Here is a 27,353-nt window from a genome sequence, read left to right as displayed (position 1 = left end):
TCCACTTCGGCGCAGCCGAGAGCACGATGGCCGCGGGGGAGCCAGGGCGTTTGCGCGGCTACTACTTCAGGTTCCTGCCTCAGAGACCCTTCCAGTCTCTGAGCACCCAGGAGACCGCCAGCCGGCTCCGCCAGTGGTGAGGGGCCCAGGGGCCGGGAAAGGAGAGCCCCTCGGCCTTCGCGGCTGTGGCGGCGCGGGCCGGGCGTCGAGGCGGCCCGGGCAGGCCCGTCCTGAGCGAACCCCCCAGGCCCCAGTTGCACGGGCGCAGGGGCGGATTCCGTGGGTGGGACCCACGGCATGTGCGCTCCGAGGGTGCTGGCCCCAGGCTAACACTTGTTCTCCTCTGCCCCAGGTCCATGCTGGGCAGAGTCAAGGCGCAGGCCTTCGGGTTTGACCAGACGTTTCAGGCCTATCGGAAGGATGATTTCGTTATGGTTGGTATGGGGGTTGTAGAGTTCCTTGGGTCTCTGCTTATTTTACATTTTTTCCCACTTCGGCATGTATTCTTCTGAACACGCCATGCCTTAGTGACGTCGTTTTCTTGGAGTTTGAAAATAATAAAAGGTGTAAATGATAAGTTTTAAGGGAGGGGGGAGGGCGAAAGGGATAATTCGGCACATGTGTGTGGTGATGGGTTGTAATTAGTATTTGGGTGGTGAACATGATGTAATCTATGCAGAAATAGAAGTATAATGATGTACACCTGAAATTTATACAATGTTATAAACCAATGTTACTGCAATAAATAAAAAATTAAAAAATTTAAAATAAATAAATAAAAGCAAAAAAAAAAAAGGTACTTTTACATTTCCTGTCACCAAAATTAGCTCTTCTTCGGTATCCTGCCATAGAGAACTTCAATTTTAGAAAGTCAGTCTCTCTAGAAAACTAGTCTCTCTTTTTTAATAGGCACACCTCATTTTTGAATATTATTGCCCAGCTTTATCACCCAGCTTTATTTACTAGGCTTCACTTAAAATTACTTTTGGTTGTTTCTCGAAATCAAACCTACCCTGTGAGAACAGGCTCAGACAGCATTTCCAAATGAGGAATTCCAAAACAAGTTTTAAGCAATGGCAGAGTTATTTGGAATAAGCCTTTAGCTGCTGGGGGTGACTAATTTGAAAAGGGAAAATCTCACTTGAAAGTACAAGTTCTGGTGTGTTAGTTATAATTCTGTCACGTTAATATTTTAAATCCTGGGTTTTTTTTTCTCAGTCAAATGGAAAATACTGTTATGGTCTGTGTTATCTTTGCCATCCATGACTTTCAGGCATTGACTTTATAGTTAGCATAGTTTACTTACTCATTCACAACCACTTCCAGAGGGCCTATCATGTGCTAAGAATTCTGCCAAGTGCTGGGGATACAAGAAGAAACAAGACAGACAGGAGCCTGGCTTTCAAGGATCTTACAGGCCAGTGGCAAGACTGCCAATAAACAAAAACATCAGATCATCTCATATAGGGTGATAAGTGCAGTGAAGAAAATAATAACCTAATTAATAAACCAGAATATTTACTGTGAGCGTATATTACTTTCCCAGAGCTGCTGTGGCAAAGTACTGCAAACTGGGTGACTTAAAACAACAGAAATTTATTGTCTCACAGTTTTGGAGGCCAGAAGTGCAAAACGAAGATGTCAGCAGGGTTACGTTCCCTATGAAATCTGTAGGGAAGAATCCTTCCTTACCTCTTCCTATCTTCTAGCGGTTGCCAGCAATCCTTGGTGCTCCTTGGCTTGCAGCAGGAAGTCACAGTCCCTTAGCCTTCTCTTATGTGTCCATATCAGTGTCTCTTCTCTTTTTATAAGAACACCGGCGATACTGAATTAAGGGCCCACTCTACTCCAGTATAACCTCACCTTAACTAATTACAGCTGCACCGACCCTGTTTCCAACTAAGATCACTTGCAGAGATTCTGGGAAGGACATGAATTTTAGGGAGGACACTATTCAACCCTTAACAGAGGGTAAATTGGTAAATGTCTATTTCCCTTTCCCTAAGATAGTGTTATAATGTTAATATAATGGAATGCTACTGATGATGACATTTCTCAAATATTCAGGGTTAAATTTTTATAGTTTATATTTTTCATTTGTACCAGTACTGGCTCTCAAATTAATAGTAATTTTTAAAAAAAAAAAAAAAAGAAGAGAGGACCAGAATTTTAATTCACTGAATTTGAGTGCTGTAAATGTTTTTAATATGTCATTTATTCAGTGAATATTTGTTGAATACTTACTGTGTCCCGGGGTCCCGGGGCCGGGGGGGGCATGGTTTAAAAAGATGGAGAGACGTGATCCCAGCTTGTGAGGGATGTACAGTTTTGGAAGCAAGAAATGTAAAACATTCTCTACAATAAAATAATTGCTATAATGGAGGATATATAGGGGGCCCTAGGCACGGGGAAAAAGATCACCTGGTAGAGGGGCATTGGTGTTGGGAAAAATTTCATGGAGGAGGGTGTAGAATTAATTTGGGTTGTTCAGTAGACACAGAGTTCTTCAGCAGATTCAAGATTCGTCCATAAAGCACAACAAATTTCCATAATATCAGACAATTTTTTTCTAACTAATTTTCAAGATCTTCATATTTATTTATCCTAATTTTTTTCCTGTGGTAGACAGTATTACTCCCATACTTCAGTTTAAAGAAATGTCCTCATACGATCATTATTTTTATTCATGTAAGTAATTTGGAGGAAATAAAGCATTGTGGCTCAGAGCATGGCCCAGAAGGGAATTTACCTTGAAGCTAATGAGTTCCTGGAGCTCCTCACTTGCAGAAGCCCCTTCCAAGGAACTCTGAGAGACTCTACAGTATGTTCACATGGTCATGAGTTTTTGAAATTTTTCAAAAATAGATATTTTTGTGTTATTAGAGCCCCTAAAATTGTATAAGCTTAAGGCCCTACAAAACCTGGATCTTCCCCTGATTTGGCCTCTAGTAGCTGTCTGTGTTCAGATTCCAACTTGGCCACTTACAAACTATATGACATTAAGCAAATTACTTAACCTTCCTCAGCCTCCGTTTACTTTTCTGCAAAATGGTCACAGTGCTTGACATAATAAGTATTTTTGAATATGAAAATAATGCTGAATATCTGATGGATTGTTATAAAGATTAAATGAAATAAGATATTTAAAATATTTAGCAAAATGCCTGGGTCATAATGTGCTATTATTGGAACATTTGTATAGTACTTTACAAAGTGTTTTTCTTTAGCAGTAGTGACTCTTGTGTGCCAGATTTAGATTTCAGCACTTTTTATACATATATCACTAATCTTTACAACAAAGTTTGGTGTTTTTGATTCCCATTTTACAGCTGAGGAAACTGAAGCTCAGAATGGTTAAATAATTTGTGTAAGAATGCCCAGCAAATGCAGAAGCCAAAGCTTTTGACTCAAACTTGCATGTCGTTTCTACCACAAAAACTCATAACTAAACGAAGAGTATTGCTTAAATTAGAAATCTAGATTTTGAATTTTCCCTTTTAATTTAAAAACAAATTATGTTCCAAAAATTCATTTGTGAGGTAGTAAATGGTTAAAAGGAAGGAAGGAAGGAAACATTCATCCAGCAAACATTTCTTTAGTTCCTAGGGCTGTACAGTGGAACAAGACACAGTTAGAGAGGGGAACAGCCAAAAATTCCCTTGTAGAATGAGAAGTGATATGAACATACCATATGCACAAGGTACTGTGATGGTACAAAAGAGAAAGTGATTGTTTTTGACTGAGATGGTCTAAGAAGGGTTTACAAAAGACAAGCCACTTGACGCAAGCGGTTAAGTGCGCGCGCTCCGCTGCGGCGGCCCGGGGTTCGCTGGTTCGGATCCCGGGCGCGCACCGACGCACTGCTTGGTAAGCCATGCTGTGGCGGCGTCCCATATAAAGTGGAGGAAGATGGGCACAGATGTTAGCCCAGGGCCGTCTTCCTCAGCAAAAAAAGAGGAGGATTGGCGGATGTTAGCTCAGGGCTGATCTCCTCACAAAAAAAAAAAAAAAAAAAAAAGACAAGCCACTTGAGCTAGGGCCTGAAAGATGAGTAGGAGTTTGTCAGGTAGACAAAGTGGGGGGATAATGTTAGATGGGTAGGACAATATTTTAGAAGACCTTTTGTGCCATGCAAAAAAGTTTGGGCTTTATCTAGCTAACGAGTCACTGAAATGATTTCAGCAAGACAGTAAAATTCAAAATTCTGAGATCACCTTGGCAGAAGTGTGGAGGGTGAATTGTTAGGACTGAGTCTCAAAGCAGTGAGACCAAGTTGGAAACTGTTGTTCTCCAGAAAGTATATGGTGATGTCCTGAATTAAGACAGTAACACCGGATGGCCTGGAAAGATGGTTATGAGAAAGGCAGTACTGAAGGACTGAAAGGTTATTGACAGGGAGACATGTAGGATGACTAAGTTTCTGATTTGGTTGACTAGAGTGGCAGGTGATGCCATTTAAGACATAGAAAATGCAAAAGAATAAACAAGGAAAATGAGTTCAGTTTTAAGTATGCTAAATTTGAGGTGCATCCAAGTGGCAATATCCTAGATAGTTGAATATAAGATCTCACTTTGATTCTCGAGAGAGAGCTCTGGACTCAGTATATAGTGTTGGCATCCTCACCATGAGACTAAGGATAATGAGGGGAATCTTCCACATAAACTGCAAGGAAGCTCCTTAATTTACAGAGCTCTCCTGTCTGCACAACACTTTTGCTTACATCTCATGGCCACATACCACAGAGACTAGGAAGTACAGACTTTTGGCTGAGCATATTGCTATTGCTGTTCCAAGTAAAATTGGGATTACTTAAAGAAGAAAGAGAATTGATAGAGGGTCAGAAACCAGCAGTCTGATATGGTCAAGTATCTACCTATATTTCATATGTGTGGCATATAATAGACATACATTTAAAATTATACAGTATATAAAATAATGTTATTTTAGAAATACTTTTTCCACTCACATTTTATGAAACAAGTTTATTCAAATATTCACATGCATTTTGACATCAATATCTTTGTTATCACTGTAACTAGTTTATGAATCATCTAAAATTTTTCTGAAGCACATCAGCTTTCCTAAAGTTATTTGAGACACAGAGAATCCCTTCTAATGCCTCACTGGAAATTCTATAACAAAGCCAAAATACCATTTGCATACATTAGGGTAGAGTTATTTGGTTTTTTAAAAAAAAAAAAAATTCATTCTTTAGGTGTATAGTTGTAATCTCAATAACATAATTATCGTATCGCTTTATTTGAGGGGCTTTTATGAAGACTTATTTCCGTTGGCTCCAGGTCAGTTCACTGCAGGCGACTTAGCCTAGTTCCATTTATAATGACACCTAAAATATAATTACTAAATCTGAATTAAATTTTCTCTTTTCCTGATTCTTTCAAAAGACTTCTAAAAAGCATTCAAAACCAGTATTAATTCAGGTTAATTCCGGCTTACATGTCTTTTCAAAATGTACTTTACATAAATTAAAATAGTTGCGTGAATACTCTTTAGTTTGAAAGACTTTATAAAGTTATAATGCACTTTCCTTTTTTTCTGAGGGAATTCTGAGTAATTTGGGGGAAAACTTACTTTTTTTGTAATTGGGCATATGTGATACCTGTAAAGTGTGTACCTTTCTCCTCCACCACTAGAATGTAAACTCCATGGGAACAGGGACTTTGTCTTGGTTGGCATAATGTAGACATTCACAAATACTTGTTGAATGTATTAATCTTCACCCCACACACCTGATCATCTTCACTGTTCCCTTTCTTATTAAATACCATTCATTCTGTCTGTTTCTTCATGCAAAAATTCCAGGAGTCATCTTTGATTCCTCCTTCTCCCTTTTCCCTTTCTGCTAAATATTTATTGAATCCATCCACTTCTCTACCTCCCCGCTTGCTATCATCTTGACTGATGTGAACAGCAGATCTTCTTGGTTTGCAGCAGTACCCTCCCTCCTAACCAATCTCTTTACAGCCTTTCAGTTTGTTCTTTACACTACAGCCAGAATGAACTTTAAAAAGTGACTCTCCCATCTTTCCTCTGCTTAAATCCCTTCAGTGTCTTCCTACTGCCCTTAGGTCAAAATACTGACCAATCTGGATCTATCTTAGATCAAGATCAAAATTTTTGACTTGACCTACAAGGTCCAGTTTAACTCACCAACATCATCTGACCGTTGCCCCTTCAACTCTGGTCATACTAAATAAACCTCATTTCTTTCCTTGAATGGGATGCCCCCTCCTTCCTCACCTTGCAACTTTAAACTTGCCATTTTTCTCCACCTTAAAAAATAGTCTTGGGGCTGGCCCCATGGCCTAGTGGTTAGGTTTGCCATGCTCTGCTTGGGTGGCCTGGGTTCGGTTCCACTGGTCAGTGGCCATGTTGTGGCGGTGACCCACATACAAAACAGAGGAAGATGGGCACAGATGTTAGCTCAGGGTGAATCTTCCTGACCAAAAAAAAAATAGTCTTTCCCGTGTCATCCTGGAACCAGCTCAAGACAGCCTGACTGCTAAATTTTCAAGAATCTTTGCTGGTTGTTAAACTATTGGCATCTTGAAATCCACCGTGGAAATTGGCAAATGCTACAAATTAGGGCTTTTGGGGGAGGGAGGGGTGTCAGTTGTTAAGCATTTACCAGTATACCCGTTTGCCTAGCTAACTCCTACTTACCTTTCAAATTGAAACGTAAATGTTCTCTCTGCAGTAACCTTTCTGCACGACACCATTATATTAGATATGCCTGTTATGTACTTCAGTAACACCCTGCACTTCTTCACAATACTCGTGGCATAGTACTTAATATCACCCCGTTTAGTCTGTGAACTCCTTGAGGGCAGGGACTGTGTCCATTTGATTTTGGAATTATGAAGTCAGGTGTCCTTTTAGTTGAGTGATGGGAGTAGGAACCAGGTACAGAAGAATAACTGGTAGACAGAGAAGTGAAACAGGTAGGTTCCTCTTTCAAGAAGCTATTTAGGAAAAGAGTGATAGCTTGAAGGGAATGTCAAAATAAGAGATATGTTTATTGCAACAATCTAAACCATAGAGAACAATTCATAGAGTCAACAATCTTTACCAATGTAGTCCTACTTCCTACCCTCTCAACCCGCCTCTTCCCACAAGCCCACAACCACCACTTCTGAGGTAACTATTGTTAATGGTTTGGTATATATTCTTCCATACTTTTCTTTAAATGTTCATCTGAATAGATAGAAGTTTTATTTTGTTTTGTTTTATCATACACATTACTCTTAAAATATTCTTTTTCTACTCAAAATATTCATGGTTTTTCTTCAAGGTCAATACAGTGGATGTTTATTGAGTAACTGCTATAGGCCAAGCTCTGTTCTAGGCCATGGGGATATAGCAGTGAATAAAAAAAACAAGGCCCCTACTCTTATGGAGCTTACATTCTGTTCTGATACTTTCTTTTTTTTCTTTATTTTATTGAGGTCATAATAGTTTATAAAGTTGTGAAATTTCAGTTGTACATTATTTTCCAGTCATCATGTACATATGCCGCTTTACCCCTTATGCCTACCCCCTCAACCCCTTTCCTCTCTGGTAACCCCTAATCTGTTCTCTTTGTCCATGAGTGAAATCAGGCGGTGTTTTTCTTTCTCTGTCTGGCTTATTTTGCTTAACATAATACCCTCAGGGTCCATCCATGTTGTTTCAAATGGGACGATTTTGTCTTTTTTATGGCTGAGTAGTATTCCATTGTAATACTTTCTTTTTAATAACTGCATACTGTCTAGTGTAAATGTATTTTATTCAACCATTCTTCTATTGATGGACATTGAAGTTGTTTCCATGTTTTGACACTACAAAAAACACTATAAAAAATTCTTTATACATAAAGCTTATCTACTTGGTGGTTTCATTTCTGTGGGACATTTACCCAAAAGTGAAATTTGTTGGATCATAAGATATACATTTTTGGGCGAGAGGGGTGAGGAAGATTAGCCCTGAGCTAACATCTGTTGCCAATCCTCCTCTTTTTGCTGAGGAAGATTGGCCCTGGGCTAACATTCGTGCACATCTTCCTCTACTTTAATATGGGACGCCGCCACAGCCTGGCTTGACATACGGTGCGTCGGTCCACGCCCGGGATCCAAACCGGCAAACCCTGCGTCACTGAAGCAGAGCATGCAAACTTAACTGCTACGCCACCGGGCCGGCCCCAAGATATGCATGTTTTTAATGTACAAAATAATATGTAGTTACTTTCCCAAAATGTTGTAAAAATTCACTCTCCCATGAGCAGTGTGTGACAGTGCATATCTTCTGGTACTCTCACCAAAAGTTACCAGTCTTTTTAAATCTTGCCAATGTAATGGGTGAAAGTGATATCTTCTGGGTTTTATTTTCATTTCTCTCACTGCTCTTGAAGCTGAGTATCTTATCGTAAGTTTATTGGCTATTTGTATTTTTTACATGACTTTTTGTATCTTTTGGCCATGTTTAGATCATGTCAGGTTTCTTTTTATCACAAATATTGGGCTTTTTTTTTAACCATTGGGGATGTCAACTCCCCCCCCCCCTTTTTTAAATCATATTTGTTGTGAATATTTCCTCCCGGTCTGTTGTTTTTCTTTTCTTTTATTGCTTATCATGGGCATCATTATGTTTTCTGACTGCCCAGCACTTTTTGAACATATGTGTGATTTGGGGCTTATTTCCACCGTTCATTTTTAGGAAGTCCAAAGATGAACCCAAAACACTTGCCTGTTTTGTACTCAGAGCACAAAGCTGGGATCTAAGTTTACCAATCAACTTATCAGTGCAGGACTGGGATTTCAAAGTTGAGCAACTTAAGCAAAGAGATGCACACAGAATCCATTTCACTGGCAAAGGTGGTGGCAGAGGCATCCAGCTTTTGGGCAGGGAAGGCTTGGCACAGCAGTGGCCTTGGTGGGGAAGGGATGGTGGAAGCTTCTTTTACTGCTTGATGGGGCTACAGCCAAGATGATTGTTTCCTTATCAGGGCAGTTCTACGTATGATTTTGGATTGTTCCCGGGGCCAGCCTTTGGCCTGATTCTCTCCACCTCCTGAAAATTATGTAGACTACCTGAGATACTTTTAATAAGTTTCTCTTCTGATCTTTTCAGCCAGGGTCAGCTGCTGGTGCTTAGAATTAAAACTCTGACTACTTTATTTTCTTTTGCCATACAGAAAATTTTCAATTTTAGGAAGTCAAATCTATCCCTTTTCTATATGCCCCTTGGGTAGAATTAAATTGGTGATTGCTTTTAGATTTAGATCTAGTTAGGGGGAGTGGGAGTGGTGATTACTAAGACAATTAATTGGGAAAATAAGATTGAAGGAAAACAAAATTTTCAATTATCGTATAACCTCCTACTTTTCACTATAAATCATTATTTTCTATTTATTAAATTAAGTCTCAAAGATATCTGTACTTGAACATACAGTGTTGTTTGTGCTGTTCCAACTTGAAGGTAACAAAACTTCATTTCTTTGTAAAACATTTCTTACTTAGACATTTTACCAATTTAAAATTATTCTTCTCCAATTTGAGTTAAATGAGGTTTTACCATAGTTATTTTAGAAGTTAATTCTTGTTATTGCTCATAATAAAGTCTCTAACTTGTTCCCCTCCAATTTGTATTTTAGGCTTTTTTCAAAGACCCAAATGTCATTCCCAATTTGAAGTTACTTTCAGAGTCTTCTGGACAGTGGATTACATTAGGTAAATAAAATTTATTTTCATCTTATCCGATGACTATTTTACTATTATAACAAAATTTTGCCTCAGGAATTTTCATTATTAAAATACAAATTATGAATAATGACTCATTTGTTTGATAACATCAAAGTCAAGTATGATCAGCCGTGCCAGGCCTGCCCTGTGTCTTTCTCTTGGAAGTCCACAGCTACTATCTTGGCTTAGCACACAAGAGCAATTTTTATCCCTTCTCATTCATTTGTAAAGTACTTATTATGCATCTTCCGTGGACTCTGCCAGATGCAAGGAACATTAATAAGGTAAATAAGTAAAAGTCTGTACTCAAGGAACTCATTGATATATAAAAAATATATATGCAATAACGTATCACAGGTACTACCATAGCAGTGGGAGCAAAAGGAGTGGAGGTGGTCAGTTCCACCCAGGGAGAGAGGGTCAGGTGAGATTCCGCTGCTGTGAGGATGCTGGGGCAGACTCTCAGTTGGGGCAGGGGAATGGATTTCTGTCAAAGGAAGCAGCCAACATGGAACATTCTTTACAAATAGTAATATATTAAACTATGGAGGAGAGAGTCTGAAATTCTCAAAAGGAGAACTTTATATATATAATATTTTCATAGTACATTGAAACACAGCTAGAAATCTTTAAAGAAAATTGTGCAAACTCTTAAACACTTAATAACACTCAAATCTCTTAAAGAACTCTCTGGTCAAGGAATAAATTAGAGAGTTAATAGAAGACTATTTTGAAAACAAAAACATGAACACTGTATTCTAAATTTTAGATTGAGGCCTCAGAACAATAGAGAACAAATCTTCATTCCTTTTAGAAGGAGAATCTGCTTGGTAATGTGGATTTGTGCTCTAGCAAATGCAAGTTGGTTTTAAATCAGATGGGATTGTTTTGTTAAATTCTTATATTGCATTTTCATGGAATTCTAGTAGTCTTACACAAAAATATCTTAAAGTATTAGGCAAGAACAAGATTACAAACAGTTCATGATGTTAGACTTAGTAGGTCAGATTTTACTGCTTTTGGCTAAAGATTACTGCAAAATTTATAGCACAAAAAGCTGATACAGCGTGATCTTTAGACTACTTACAAAGTTAAACTGAGTATCTGAGCAAATATGTTTACCAATTCAAAATCTTCGAAAGGAAATAATCAGAGCCATGTACCACAGTGTTTATAAAACTTGTTTACAGTAACTTCAGTCAATTCATTTACAAAAAAATCAGGTTCTTTAAGGGGCCGTCCCAGTGACGAAACAGTTAAGTTTGCGTGTTCCGCTTTGGCAGCCCAGGGTTTGCTGGTTCGGATCCTGGGTGCAGACCTAGTCACCGCTTATCAAGCCATGCTGAGGCGGCGTCCGGTATAGAAGAGCTACAACTCTACAACTATGATACACAACTATGTCCTGGGGCTTTGGGGAGAAAAAAAAGAAACAGAGGAAGATTGGCAACAGATGTAAGTGCAGGGCCAATCTCCCTCAAAAAAAAAAATAAGGTTCTTTGAAATAAGTGTTCAACTTTCCCCCATATTGGTACATACTTCACAAGACAGCACTGACTTTTTTATGATTTTTAAAAAGGCATTGCAAAGAGAGAGGTTCTAAAATTGCACATGTACCTGACAGAATCATTTAGAAGTACTCTGAAAAATAGGCAGAAGAGGTAGACAGCACTGCATTTCAGAAGCCGAAGTTTCTAGTGGTTTGCTAGCACTCTTCTGTTAGCTTGTTTTTATCTCCTTCTATTTGCTTTTCTTCTTTTTCTTATATATCAGACATCATCTCTCTAATTTTCCTTTGGGGGCCTTTATAAGCAAAAGAAACAGCTTTCAAAAATGAGAGAAAAGACATTCTTCTAACAAGCAAACCAGTTTTAAAGAGAGTGATGATGGAACCTCCTTCGCTACTGTTTGCACTGCCTAGATTGCTAGTTGTTGGTGCTGCTTCGCCCTCTCAGCCAGTTGCCATAGCTGCCTTTGTTTAGACACACTTTGCCATTTTTTTGGCTGACATATGGATGCTTCCTATGTGCTCAGCTAAGGGCATTATTCACATTACTTCCTTTAATTCTCAGCTCTGGAGAGGTATTACTATATATTTTTATTTCACAAATGAGAAGTAAGAGGCATGAGCTAAGTAATTGGTACAGTTTTACACAGCTGGGCTGGTAGAGTTGAGATTCAAATCCAGGCTCCAGAATTCAACACCATGACCACTATACCATTCTGACTCTGCCACTTCCACGTTAACAAGGTTGCCAGAAAAGTACCAACCTGAACACCAAATAAAAAGGAGATACCCAGTGTATTATAAAGCTAGTATCGGGGGAAAAAACAACACATTCATAACTTTCTGTGTGATCATAGTGATGCATTATATATCTTATAAATAGTTCAGATATAATTTAACCAAATTCCTCCATAACAGATGCATGTGCTGTGGACTGAGCTGTGTCCCCCCCAGATTCTTATGTTGAAGCTTTAGCCTCCAATATGATGGTATTTGGAGATGAGGCCTTTGGGAGATAATCAGGTTTTAGATAAGGTCTTGAGGGGCACTCATGATGGTATTAGTGCCCTTATAAGAGCAGGAGGAGATACCAGAGCTCTCTGCCACGTGCAGACTCAGCTAGAAGGCAGCTACTTGCAAGCCAGGAAGAGTCCTCACCAGGAACCAAATCAGCCAGCACCTTGATCTTGGACTTTCCAACCTCCAGAACTGTAAGAAATAAACGTCTGTTGTTTAAACCACCCAGTCTGTGGTATTTCGTGATAACAGTTCGAGTAGACTAATACAAATTTTGGTTCTGAGAAGTGGAGTGCTCCTGTAACAAATACCTAAAAATATGGAAGTGGCTTTGTTTTTTTTAATAGCACTCCCCCTTAGAGTTGCTATGAGGATTAAATGAGGTAATGCTTTTTTTTTTTTTTGAGGAAGATTGGCCCTGTGCTAGCATCTGTTGCCAATCTTCCTTTTCCTTTTTTCTCCCCAAAGTCCCAGTACATAGTTGTGTATCATAGTTGTAGAGCTGTAGCTCTTCTATGTGGGACGCTGCCTCAGCCTGGCTTGATGAGCGGTGACTAGGTCTGCACCCAGGATCCGAACCGGCAAACCCTGGGCCGTCAAAGCGAAACTCGTGAACTTAACTGCTGTGCCACCAGGCTGGCACCATGGAAGTGGCTTTGAAACTGTTTAATGGTTATAGGCTGGAAGAGTTTTGAAGTGCATGCTAGAAATATGAATGTTAAGGTTGATTCTGGTAAGGTCTCAAACAGAAAGGAGGAACATGTTATTGGAAACGAGGAAAGGCAATCCTTGTCATCAAACGGCAGAGAACTTTACCAACTGTGTTCTAATGTTTTATGGAAGGTAGAACTTGCAAGTGATAAAATTGGATATTTAGGTGTGGAAATTTCTAAACAAAATGACGAAGAAGAGGGTTGGCTCCTCTTGAATACTTCTAATAAAATATGAAAGGAAAGAGATGAATTGAAGAAGGAATTGTTAAGCAAAAAGAAACCAGAATTTGAAGATTTGGAAAATTCTCAGCCTATCCATCTTGCAAAAAATAAGAAAGCTTGTTCTGAAGAAAACACTAAGAGTATGGCTGAGCAACCATTTGATAACTTATGGACCTAATCAGCCATTTCAGCAGAAGCCAGGAATAGAGATGGGACGGTAATAGCAAAGATGCTGCCAGTTGGAACTAAAGGGGACAGAAAAATATGAGACGAAATGAAAGCTGTCAGACTTCCTAGATTTTACAGGACCAGACCATAGAGCATTCAGCTGCAAACATACTCTATTCTTCAAGTAAAGAGAATTACTGAGAAGGCAATTCAGAGATCATCAGGGCCACCCCCTCAGTTTCAGTACCACACTGTGCCTTTTGGGGAGAACCACGGAGGCAGGGCCGCCACCCCAGTGGGTCTGAAAGGCAGAGCACTGAACCAAAGAGGGTTATTCTTGAAGCTTAAAATCTAATGGAATTTGTGTTGCTAGATTTTAAGTTTGCTTGGGACCATCACCCCTTCTTTCCTACTTCTCCCTTTTGGAATGGAAATATCTATCTTTTGCCTGTCTCACCATTGTATTTTGTTTTTTTGTTTGTTTGTTTTTGTTTTTTTTTAAGATTTTATTTATTTATTTTTTCCCCCCAAAGCCCCAGTAGATAGTTGTACGTCATAGTTGCACAGCCTTCTAGTTGCTGTATGTGGGACGCGGCCTCAGCATGGCCGGAGATGTGGTGCATCAGTGCGCGCCCGGGATCTGAACCCAGGCTGCCAGCAGCGGAGCGCGCGCACTTAACCGCTAAGCCATGGGGCCGGCCCTCACCATTGTATTTTGGAAGCATGTGACTTGTCTGGTTTCACAGGTTTATAGCTGGAGAGGGGTTTTTGCCTCAGGATGAATTGTACCTCAAGTCTCACCCATATCTGATTTAGATGTTATTTAGATGAGATTTTGGACTGTGGACTTTAGAGTTGACGCTGGAATGAGTTAAGACTTTTGGGTCTGTTGGGATAAAATAAATGTATTTTGCATGTGAGAAGGACATGAATTTGGGGGCCCAGGGGCAAAATGCTGTGGACTGAATTACATCCCTTCAAAATTCATATATTAAAGTCCTAACCCCACCCGTGATCTCATCTAACCCTAATTACTTCCCACAGACCCCATCTCCAAATACCATCACATTGGGGGTTTAGGGCCTCAACATATGAATTTTGGAGAGACACAATTCAGTCCGTAGCAAATGCTATTTGTATGTCTCAGATTAAGTGGTTTGAATTTAGTTATCTTCTCTCACCATCCAAACCCTCCTGCTGCTTCCCATATCAGAGCTAGAGTGAATTTATTAAAATGGCATGTTGCCCAATGTCAATCCCTCATCCTGTGGCTACCAGTCCATCTTTGAAGACTGTCTGGCCCTACACTGCTCTTGTTCTTTGGTCTTTCAATATTGCTCAGACTTACTCTATCATTTTCTGTGGTATTCTTTTCGCTTTAATCCCCCAGAGGATTTTGCCTCTGAAACAAAAGGAGCTTTTCTTAGCAGCATATCTTTGAAATTACTGAGGCATACGCAGTTCCTGGCTCCAGGCATCCTTCTTGCCTCCACACTAGCCCAGCTCAGGATCAGAACAAGAGCAACAGGTCCCAGCAGGACTCTAGGTGGACAGCCAGAGGGAAAAAGTGCAGATAATTGCCAGTATTACTCTTCTCAAGCTCAAGCTACTTCTCAGGTCAAAGACCCAGCAAATATACTGGGGGGAGGACACACCAAGGGCCACCATACCTAGGTCACAGTTTCCCTAGAACTTTGAAAAAAGAACACTACCCCTTTATATTTGAGTGAGTGTGTGTGTATGTGGGTGCATAAGAGAGAGAAATTAAGTGACTCATTGAGCCAATAATGAAAATATTCACTTTAATCTTTATGTCTTTCTATAATTTAATAGAAGCTCTAGTAACAGAAAATCCATTCCTGAAAGACACATTCAGGAAATAAGTCTGGGGTGGGGGAAGGAGTGGGAGGGGGAAGAACTAGAGCTGCAAGAGAAAAATAGACAAAACACCGTGATTTCAAGTTTCTCTAATTCCAAACTTGTGATAACTTGATTAGGGTCTGACCTGGAAATTTACCTTGACTTGGAAAACCTTTTTTTATAATAAACACTGTAAATGAGATCACAACAGAGAAATTTCTAAAGAGAGAGAAACATTTTCAAGATACCCACAAGGACTTTAGAAACACTCATTACTTACATTAATTAAAATTTTTGAAATATGAGGTATCAAGCATTAAGCATAATACAAATCCAGTCATATAAAGCAATTCCTATACTTTTATAGGCAATTCTGATATATGCATTAAAACTGATCTAAGAACGTCCTACTACACAAAAAAGTGTATTTTGCAAGGCCGGCCCTGTGGCTTAGCGGTTAAATGCGCACACTCTGCTACTGGCGGCCCAGGTTCGGATCCCGGGCGCGCACCGACGCACCGCTTCTCCAGCCATGCTGAGGCCGTGTCCCACATACAGCAACTAGAAGGCTGTGCAACTATGACGTACAACTATCTACTGGGGCTTTGGGGGGGAAAAAGGAGGAGGATTGGCAATAGATGTTAGCTCAGAGCCGGTCTTCATCAGCAAAAAGAGGAGGATTAGCGTGGATGTTAGCTCAGGGCCGATCTTCCTCACACACACACACACAAAAATGTATTTTGCATTTTCAAGTACTTTCTAATCTATATATCCTTCATGTAGGCCTGCAATGGTGAAATTTTGTTATAAACTTTTAATGATTAATAAAATGAACAAGCTGCAAAATAAGAATTTAATAAAATCCTAAACTAATTTGTCTTTTAAATATATCAAAACATCATATTTGGTTACTTCTTAGAATCTCTGCATAGTGACATTTGTTTTGGAAATAATGTAAATTAATTTTTATAACTCTATTTATAAAATATCTTTTTTCAGGAACCGAAGTGGAAAGAATTGAAGCTATAAACGTTCCTTGTACACAGCTTTCAATGTCATTTTTCAGTCGGTTATATGATGAAGATATTGTACGAGACAATGGACATATTGTTAAATGTTTAGATTCTTTTTGTGATCCCTTTCTTATTTCTGATGAGTTACGAAAAGTAAGTACAGGATTTTAAAATTTCACAATAGAATTTTGTTTTAGGAAATGCTTAATGTGAAAACCTTTTGTCTGCCTAAAACGCATAAAATACCTCTTATCAATGAATAATGATCAGTAATAATTATTACATTGGTAGATTTCTTCCTGGGTGGGACTTTTACTGTCAACTTACTTATTTGCGTATTTCAGTAGTTCTCAACTGGGTACTATTTACATCTAACAGGTAGAGGCCAGGGATGCTGCTAAACATTATACAGTGCACAGGACAGCCCCTTACAATAAAGTTAGCTAGCCCAAAATGTCTGTAGTGCTAAGGTAGAGAAACCCTGGCCTATTTGATTGGTGGCTATTTTTCTTCAATATGGGGCTCTTAAACATATTCTTAAATAATATTTAATTAATTTATTATTTATTAAATTAAATATTCTTAAAAATATTTAAAAACATCTATGGAGTACAAGAATCTTTTAATCTCACTGCTGATATGAAAAAAGCCATTTGATTAAGTTAATTTTTGTTTTAGTGAGAGGTGTACTGAACTTGGAATCAGAAGACATGCATTATTTACCTAATTCCTGATTTTTTATTAACAAGATAAAAATAACCTTAGGCAAATCATTTAATATCTTGAACCTCAAGATCTTAGCTGTACAATATGGAAATTAAAATGCCCATTCTACCTTCTTCTTGAAATTGTTGAGACAGTGAACTGAGAAAGCATTTAAATGCACTTTGTAAAAATATGAAATACTGTTAAAATAGATATATTATTATTATTTTAATTATTGAGAAAGAGTATTTACAAAGTGGTTAAAAATTAGGGCTTTCGTATCAAGTAGACATAGGTTCAAATCCACACTCTGCCACTTAATAACTGTGATACTTAACCTCTCTAAGCATCAGTTTCTTCATCTATAAAATAGGAATAATTTAAGAATTGTGTGAGATAATGCATTTAAAGTGCTTAGCACAATGCCTGGCACTTAGTAAGCTTTCCATAATATTAGCGACTGCTACTAATTACTATTATTTTTCTACATTAAGGGAGAAGGGAGATACACAAGTCTAATGTATTGCAAATCCAGATAGGAATGAACTAGGGAAGCTACTGATGCACTGTTCTAGACGTAGGAATCTTGTCTGTAAGAGACCAGGAGGCATCCCAGCCAGGCAGTACATTGCTCTACACTAGGACAATACCTAAAAGAACTGTTAGTTTAAGAAGAAAATAGGGGCCGGCCCCGTGGCTTAGTGGTTAAATGCGCGTGCTCCGCTGCTGGCGGCCCGGGTTCGGATCCCGGGCGTGCACAGACACACCGCTTGTCTGGCCAGGCTGAGGTGGCGTCCCACATACAGCAACTAGAAGGAGGTGCAACTATGACATACAACTACTGGGGCTTTGGGGGAAAAAAGTAAATAAGTAAGACAAACCTGCATCTGGATGGCTCCAAAGCCTTTATAAAAAAAAAAAGAAGAAGAAGAAAATAAAATTAACTAATTGAGAATACCCAAACTCATGCAATTGAATGGAACTATATGTAGTTTGCTCGTTAGTTAAGTGAAGTATTTTTATATGTAACACAAGATAATATGAATACTCTACAGTGGGGATCTGATATTAATTTCTACTCCTCCTTACCAAGGATTGGAAGTTAACATTCAGAAAGTGTCTGGTCTAGTCTGGGTTTCCCTCCTTTGGGGTACTGCTAATCTCAGCTCTTCTCTCTGTCACTGATTAGTGCTGGCACACTTAGCTCTTTGTCTCAAGGCCTTTATCCCTAATTTCGGAGAGTTCACCATCTCTTCTCCAGAGAGACCTGCAGCAATGGACTTTTTAAAAGGAGGATTTGCTTTCCAACAGAATACTCTGCAAAACTGCTTGCTGCTGCCTGTCTTATTTATTGCCATGAATAGATCTCTATTCAGGATGTGCGGGGACTCGGTGTTTTCCTGCTAGTTGCCTGTATGTTTTGCTCTTTTGTTCTTTACCCCTCTGTGGCAACAGGGAGGGTATTAATTTGGTTGCTTTCTGGCTGAAAAAAATAAATAACTTCGAGCTTTAGCCTGAACTAGAAAGGACCCCCCATTGTGCAGCAGCACAGATTCTGTTGGCACACTGTGTAATGTAAGTACTGATAATAACCTCCTTCCTGACTGTGGCTCAGAAGTTTGACTCGTTAACCATTGCATACCTACTCTTTGAGGACTACACAACTAAACAGATCTGTATGTGAATGGAGAGGGAGATCAGCCATGTTGTTATTGGCTTTGACATTGTTCTGACATTCATTCCAAAATTTTTTTAATTATTGTAATTTTTAAATTGCACAGCCTAATCAGTTCAATATATGAGTGCTCGTGTAAGGCGTGTGTTAACTGTTCATTCCTAAGGGCTTTAGTCACTCTTGTATTAAGCCAGATCTTTAGGTAGCTGCAAACTTGGGCTTCAATATCACATCATTTCCTTATGGGGGTGGTGGGGAGAGGGGGGGGAGATGTGCAAGTGTTACGTGTGGCACACCCAGAGAGCAATAAACTATGGACCACTTCCCCTAACCTGACTTTTACTATATATAACTTTGGCTTTCATCAAGTTGTTATAAGTAAACTGTATATAGACAACATCATAGAGTTTATTATTTTTAAGTGCCTCTTATATAATGACCTTGCAATGAATTTTCCTTTGAGATTGGGATAAATAAAATGTTAAGCTTAATCAGTTTTCCTAATTAAGTGTACTTCTTGCTATTAGACAGTAATTGTTGTATAATTCATATTTCCCTGCTTTACCTATGGTAGTGCTAAGTGTAATGCACAATTTTTGTAGCTTTTTTCCATGTAGAGTTCCTTATGTGTATTTATTTTCTCTTCCCACTTTATTTCTTGGTTACAGTTTTTTGTCTTTTATTATTTTTATCTTACTGTATCTATATTTTACTGTTAGCTATTTCACATCCTTTTTTAAAGTAGGTGGGGTATAAACAATTCAATAAAAGAAATATATGTTATAGCATACATTCATCACCTTGTTCATGTCCACCACAGTCAACAAATTAATCAGTTATCTGTAATGCCCAATAATGTAAGAAAATCCCACACATCAGACCTAGTCAGTCTGTTTTCTGAAAGAGATAGCAAGGTCTCAAGAGACCAAGAGTCAATGTAAATTGGTGATGTGTAAGGTGATATTAGAGGAGAGCAGGAAAAGGAGAGGTGGTTATGAGTCTCCAATTACCTGAATAGTTCAAAATAGAGTAATTGTGGGGGTAAGGTAAGTAGTGACCCAACCACTATAAGGTGAGAGAGCTTAGAAAAGGAGCATTTCTGTTTAGCCTCTGGATAGAAGTAAAGACTAGAGACCTTATGGGATGGAGAAGCTTCTCTATTTATTAATGCTTCTATTGTTTCCAAATAAGATTTTGGTGCTAACACTGCCATAGCACTAAAACAATTACTAAAGATAAAAACTAGAAGAAAGAAAGAAAGCAGAAGAAGAAAAGGCTTAGTTTTAGATTTATTCCTTTCATTGAATGTCACTACCGAATGATAAAATGGAGGGAAAATAATTGCAGGTCTCACAGGTTAGTCTCTCCAGTTGCCTCAAGATTGGTTCTTTAAATACGTCTAAGATTATTTGTAAATATATAAATTGAAACTCTTGAAAACATAAACATTAGAACCTCAAATTATGTTACATTAAGATGAATTTTATCATCTTACATAGGTTTTGCTAGTGGAAGACTCAGAAAAATATGAAGTATTCAGCCAATCAGATAGAGAAGAGTTCCTGTTTTGTCTTTTCAAACATCTTTGCCTTGGTGGAGCCCTTTGTCAGTATGAAGATGTGCTTAATCCGTACCTGGAAACAACAAAGCTTATCTATAAGGATCTAGTGAGGTAAAGTTGCTAGATTACAATATGGAAATCTCTGGTTAATAAATTATTTGTTTAATATGGTGGGATTACCCAGCATCTGTTTGTGGTCATATTAACAACCAAAGTGTCTCAAAATAGCACCACCCAGACACCCTTCTCATAGCCTCCTTCTCTTCCAGGCTGGAAAATTTCTAGATTTCCCTGCCCCTCTTTTAGTCCTCAGTCCCCTCATTCTTCGTCTGCCTCTTTTCTTTGTTTCCTCATTCAGACCTGTCACCCACTCTATCCCTGGTTAGCAGCTGCCGTCTTCCGGGTCTCCTTTGTTCCCTAGGCCCTCCTTTTAAATCTCAAAGGAACATGAGATCCCTCAGGATGTTTGAATTTGCTTGACTAATAGTAATAAATGATAGTAAGAAAAATGTATTACCTTTGTTCTGAAGAGGTGGAAGAATTTTCATCTAGGTGTTATCTTTACGTCTTCAAATTAATCCCAAAGCTATACAGTTTGTTTTACGTATTCTAGTAGGTTTTTTTTTTTCCTTCTTGAAGATCAAATGAGGATGAAAATTTTACAAATCTTTTATTTATACTTTTATTTTAACTGAAGTGAAGAATCTTTGTTTGGGTTTTTAAATAATGATGATATTGGATCATCTTTATAGGCAAAGGGAATAGGAACAAGTAAAAGCAAAGGGTGCCAGAGTTTAGTTATAAAATTTTACCTTACTAGGAAAACAAAAGAATTAGCTTCTCATCGGACTCTTGATTGTTACATTACTTATATTCAACACCTCAATTCTCATATTCATTCCATGTGTCATTATAGCTGTACAATAAGCTGCATGATTTAGTTATTTTATTTAGTTTATTTCTGATATGGTTTTAAAAACAGAAAAGTTTTTCTATAATCTGTCTCTGATTTTAATGAAAATGTCATTGTGTCAATACATAAAGACTGTTGGAAGAGATGTTAGAAACAGAATTTCAGAAAAAGCATACATGTACTTTCATCACACCTTCTGTCCTTATCATTTGCAGCTCATGAAAACATACGAGACTGCTTCTAGCACTCCCCCTAGATACTCCTCGGTATACCGTAGATACACACACAGACACGCACACACACATGCTCGCGTGCGCGCACACGTACACACGCTACTGCCACCAGTGTGGCACAAGAACCTGTTGAATTCCTCACTACCATGTGCTATGGAGGAGGAGATTCTATTGGAGATATTTGAATTAGAAGTAACTTGAGAACCTAAACATTGAAGAAACTGCTATTTTTCCCAACATTCCCTTCCCTGGATTCTCACCTGTGATTCTCTTCTATACTTTTGGGGTACTAAGAAAAAGTATGACTCAGAGTAGTAGCCACTCATATAATGAGTAGCCAAAATTCATGACATCTTACAGAAAGAATAGAAATTGTGTCCATGGAATCATCACTTAATCAGGCAACAGCAAGTTTTAATATTGTGCCCAGAACTCTGCCATGCTCTAAAGAAACTACAAGAGGAGTGTTAGACAGCCTTTGACCCTAAGGAAATTATAACAAACTAACATACTAAATAACAGTAAAGTAATTGTTTAAAATCTTTTGTAAGTAAAACTTTTTATATAATCAAATGTTCAGTTATTTATAGGCAGTTGTTTACAGCTCTTTATACTGTAATAAATACCCCAGAAGTTCAAAAGAAGAAATTGTCAGTGTGAATGTGAGCAGTCAGGGAAGTCTTGATGGATTGGAGTCTACAAGGACCAGCAAAGAGAAGAGCAGTCTGTTCCCAGTTCAGAGGAGGTACATCACAAGTCTGTCGTTTTAGGGAAGGCTGGGAAGACCAGCCCAATTACAGCATTGCTTTTCTTTGAGAACCACTAAATATTTCTCTCAATGATCCAAGTTTAAGCATGCTTATGAATTTCTTTGCTGAATGAGGAAGTGATATGAACTTGTCTTCCCAAAGCAACTTTAGTAGAAAATTATAATTAGAATAAATATTTGCTTAGGATGGCTTAGGTGCCAACACAAAGCAATTGAATGGATTAAATGATCTCAGAATGCCTTAAGAGCTATGTTGGTTGGCTTATCACATGTACTATATGTGACTTTTCTAGTATTAATCATGCAGATTTGGGTCAGATGCTGTGTCATTTGGCTAAGGTAAAGATAGGGTGGATCAACAGAGCAATTATCGAGTAATAAGTCAGTAGAGGAAGCAGATAAACTAATCCATTCTAGCAAAGAAGTCCATCCCTTATGTTTGTAGATGTTAAGGGCGCATTACAGAGGCTGATTTTAGGAGTCTCTGGCTCAAACAAAAGGGTAAAAACAAGTCCTATAAAATACACCTTTTAAATCACGTAGTTGTTTCATTAAATTTCAAAAACGTCTATGCAGAAATAATTCTATAGTTACTAATGGTGCCTGTATCTTTTCTACTTTAGACATTAAACACGTGCTCTTGTCAAAGTTTTTGGAAAGGTTCCCCAAACTACATATCTGCCACAGATGTGAAGTTTTATGATTTGAACTGAAAGGCTTAGATTATGACCTTCAGGTGCTAATTAAGTAGTGGGATCCTTGTTTCTTAAAATGAGCAGTTACCTAGAATGGTCTGTACATCATGAGATTTAGAAGTCACATGGGACCAATCCTCAGAAATTAGCACAAATGATATTGATAGGAAACCATTCATTATATTATTTTATTTCTAAACCATTAATATAATCACACTTTTAAAAAGAACTATATGGAAATTGTGTTCCAGCATCCTTAAAAACCATGGTTACCTGGAGAGTACTTTAGTGACTGCCAAAAAGTCTGATACAGTGCAATTATTAGTGGAACTCGCAGACATTAATGAATACCACTTTATATTTCCTTCTCTTTTTTTCTTAAGAGAGATAGGACAGGTGATACTGTACTTTACTTGACCTATAAAAATTATACAAATTACATTAGAGATATTTTATTATTTTTTTTTCAATTCCCCCCCCCTCAAAACCCCAGTAGATAGTTGTATGTAATAGTTGCACAGCCTTCTAGTTGCTGTATGTGGGACGTGGCCTCATCGTGGCCGGAGAAGCGGTGCGTCGGTCCCCGCCCGGGATCCGAACCCGGGCCGCCAGCAGCAGAGCGTGTGCACTTAACCTCTAAGCCACGGGGCCGGCCCAGAGATATTTTAAAGTAAGAGTAATACAGGATCAGAGATAATAAAATGGAATAATATGATTTATTTCTATTAGGAACCAACTTCTAGTAATGTATAAATGGTAGTTTCTTTTTTAACTAATACACTTATGGTACATGTTAATATGTGTTAAGTGATTGCTAAAGGAAGCATCAAATACTAAATTTTCCTCTGTTTAATAAGTACAAACTTTTACAAGGGTTTTTTTTTAGATATTTTTTAATTGAAGGGTAATTTACATACAGTAAAGTTAACAAATCATAGTGTACCTTTGGCTTGGTGAATTTTTGTATATGTTTACACCCATATAACCACCTCCAGATGAGATTTAAAATTAGATATAACCATAGATATGTTCTGTATTTTGATCTGGGTGGTTATATAGGTGTATACAAATGTTTTATATGTAGTGGTTATAGTCATCCCTTGGATAGGCACAAAATTTTATATGTAGTCTTCAACTTTTAAGCAATATATCTTAGGTATTAGAGAAATAAAAGAAAATGACCTCAACCTCAGTCATAGAAATATATGGAAATGAATTTAATTGCATGATTCCTGGGTTTAAATCTGAACGAAATGTTTTAGAGATGAAAACTGCCTAAGAATCTTGAACCCTGAAATGGCTTAGGTCTGGCCATCTCCAATAGGTGCACAAGCTCACACACACACACACACACACACACACACACACACACACACACCTCCCTCCCACAGAGTCCCCCTTCTTCTTCCTCCTCCTCTCTCTCCCCATTAGTTTACATACACACACACTCCCATAAAGTCCACCTTCTTCTTCCTCCTCCCCTCTCTCTCCCCATTACTTATACATATGTAGTGAAGGAGAAGCAATGCTTTCACCTGATAAAGTGAAGAAGAGGGATATCTTCCTGTAAATTTAACCTTCACATGTCACACATGAATAATACCTTTGATGCATATATATTTAGAGTGTGAGGTGTAGGGAATGAAAACTGGGATCTGTCACCTACATTCTATTCCCAGAAATGCCACTTTTAGTTGGAATGTCTTAAATATGTCCTCTAACTCCTCTAGTTCTGTTGTCTATAAAACTGGCAAAATAAGGCCTATCTCATTGAGTTGCGTGATCTTTATATGAGGTAAAGTATATAAAGGTATTTTGCAGATTGTAAAGCATTATAAATATGTGTATGTGTGTGTATATATATATAGGTTAATATATAAATATATATCTGTAGCTTAATTCCTCAATCCTCAGTTTGCTTCCTTGTTATATATTGCCATAGGTTATCTTTTGAGGGGAGAGTAACTGAAAGAGAGCTCCTGAGAGAAAATGATTTTAATATGATATAGTTTAGTAATACATAATTTAACAAATTGTTTTCATATACATTATCCCACTTAATTCTCATATAATCCTAAAAGGAACCGTATTATGCCCAGTTTATATATGAGAAAATTGAGGTTCAGAAAGGTTAATCTTGCCCAAAGTGAAATAACAAATCAGTGGCAGAACTGGCATTTATGTTTAGCTTGTTTAGTTCTCTAGTTTAGTATGCTTTTGTCTACTCCTTACACCTGTCTACAGTTCAATCTGAGTTATACCAATTTCTGTTTTTCCAATAATTGTCTCTGGCCCAGGAGTCATTTCATCATCTGAGTCTCAAACTGACTCAAACCTTCTAACTGTAAAATTCAGCTTTCTGCAATTTCAGTTCCGTTGACCTTGCCCCATGTTTGGATGACACCGCAGATGCCATGCTTTTCAAACCGCTTTAGTTGGATATTATATATTTCCATGTTATATATGAATAAGAACACCTGAATACTAAAAGGAGTATTTTAAATTTATTATGCCGATGCTTGTTATATTTAAAATGTACCCTTTTCTCCCCTATTTTAGTGTTCGAAAGAATCCTCAAACCAAGAAAATACAAATTACCTCTTCTGTCTTTAAAGTTACAGCATATGTAAGTGTTGAGGGGAAATTTGCAACCAGTCAATTTAATTACTTATTACTGATAGAGTTGTTAAAACTGGAGTTAGCAACTAGGACGATGTTATGCCTTGAAGAAAAGATGAGGATATTTAAGTTTTTTTTTAAATTAAAAGTTGATAAGGTATACTTTTATTTTGAAAACAGTATGAACTTTTTCCCCCCAGCTTCCTTTCTGTCGTCCGTGTCTAATAATAGTCGTTACTTATTTTAGAACTAAAACTGTGACTCAGATGGAGTAGAACACAGTTCTCTAGTCTGTCAAACCGTAATTTATAGGGCAAATAAAAAAGAATGTCATAAATGTCTTTACATCACAGAATCTGATACTTGAATTTTAGTATCGTACAAAAGATTATTAATATGAAGCAGTTTCTAAGTATCTTCATTTAATAACTTAACAGATATTTACTGATTATCTACTGAGTATCAGCTACTGAGCTGGGCTAGGGCACAGTGATAAAAGAAACATCGTTCTTGCCCTCTTGTATGGAACATGTTCTAAAAGAAAGCAAAGATAGAAGGAAATTGCAAAACAGAAATTTTGCAATATTAGCACTTTTTTAAAGGATAAGATTTCCTTTTGGACTATAAATTCCTTAAGAATTGTGCATGTTTGTATAGAACATATGTATTGTTAACACGATAGACTGTACTGTCAATAAATATTTTAAAATATTAGTTAACTTCTAATTTATTGTCAAAGATTTTATGTATGTTTAATGACATTTTAACAGAACATATATAATAGCTAAATATGTTGATTATTATTTAAATGTAGTTGTATACTAAATAATTCAGCTTTATCTTTTTCAGGATTCTGTTGGTATGTGCTACCCTTCAACAAAGAGTCATGAACAGACATTTTCTTACTTTATTGTGGATCCTATCAAGCGTCATGTTCATGTTTTATACCACTGTTATGGTGTGGGAGAAATGCCTTAACAATGTTCTTTCAGATTATCTATACTTATTTTTTTTATTTACCAATTTTTTATTTTAATACTGATTTATAGATAAACATTTACTTTGCAAGCTAATTCAAGTAAAGTGCGAAGAACCTGCTTACAGCAGAAGAAAACCAACACTAAGATGCTTTTTTTCAAATTTGTCTGGAATACTAACATGGGAACAAAATTACATCCCTAACATAATCTATACCAATACAGTTGTGGAATTTTTACAGAAAGTTACAAAGAACTAAAACTATAGTTTATATTTGTTGCACTAAGATTCAAGTGAGTGCTCAATTTTCCATGTATGTTATTTTAGAAGCTAATTAATTCTGAATTGAAATTGTGGCAGAAAATTAAACATCTGATTGTTAATTAAACTGATTAATTAATTAAACAAATATGATCATTAATATGGATTGTTAGCTTTTAAAGTTTGAGTTTCATTTAATTACATTTCTTCATTGCATAAAGATTTACATCTCTGGGGCTATGAAAAGCATAACAATTCCTTTGCTTGATTTGTCCCACTGAAATCCTCAATAAAAATGTAACGTTCTGGGGGCCAGGCCAGTGGTGCAGCGGTTAAGTGCGCACGCTCCACTTCAGTGGTCTGGGGTTCACAGGTTCAGCGGCACCAATGCACCGCTTGTCAAGCCATGCTGCGGCGGCATCCCATATAAAGTAAAGGAAGATGGGCATGGATGTTAGCCCAGGGCCAGTCTTCCTCAGCAAAAAGAGGAGCATTGGCATTGGATGTTAGCTCAGGGCTAGTCTTCCTCACACACACACAAAAAAGTAACGTTTTGAAAGTAGTTGTAAACTCTTTTATCACGTAATAAATGAAAACTGCAGCTGCCCCATAGCTAATACAAGAGCTGTGTGTAAACAGAGGAAGTTGCCCTGATGGTATTATTAGGTTGGCAAAAGGGTACATAGCAGAGTCTCTTAGTACTGTCCCC

The 27,353-nt window shown here is 37.8% G+C and overlaps 1 protein-coding gene across 1 annotated transcript; it reads left to right on the top strand.

The window, feature by feature from the left end:
* On the top strand, positions 1-26,804 carry CFAP300 (cilia and flagella associated protein 300). The gene is made up of 7 exons (XM_058545349.1): positions 1-136; positions 353-434; positions 9,651-9,726; positions 16,222-16,388; positions 20,115-20,287; positions 25,346-25,412; positions 26,255-26,804. Exons 1-7 carry the CDS (start codon positions 27-29, stop codon positions 26,381-26,383), a joined length of 804 nt encoding a protein of 267 aa, XP_058401332.1. The 5' UTR covers positions 1-26; the 3' UTR covers positions 26,384-26,804.
* Positions 26,805-27,353: the final 549 nt, after the last annotated feature.

This window comes from Diceros bicornis, chromosome 7 (genome assembly GCF_020826845.1).
Source record: "Diceros bicornis minor isolate mBicDic1 chromosome 7, mDicBic1.mat.cur, whole genome shotgun sequence".
In the NCBI taxonomy this organism is placed as follows: domain Eukaryota; kingdom Metazoa; phylum Chordata; class Mammalia; order Perissodactyla; family Rhinocerotidae; genus Diceros; species Diceros bicornis.
The sequence above is the reverse complement of the archived record's forward strand: the minus strand, read 5'-3'. Positions and strand labels throughout refer to the sequence as shown.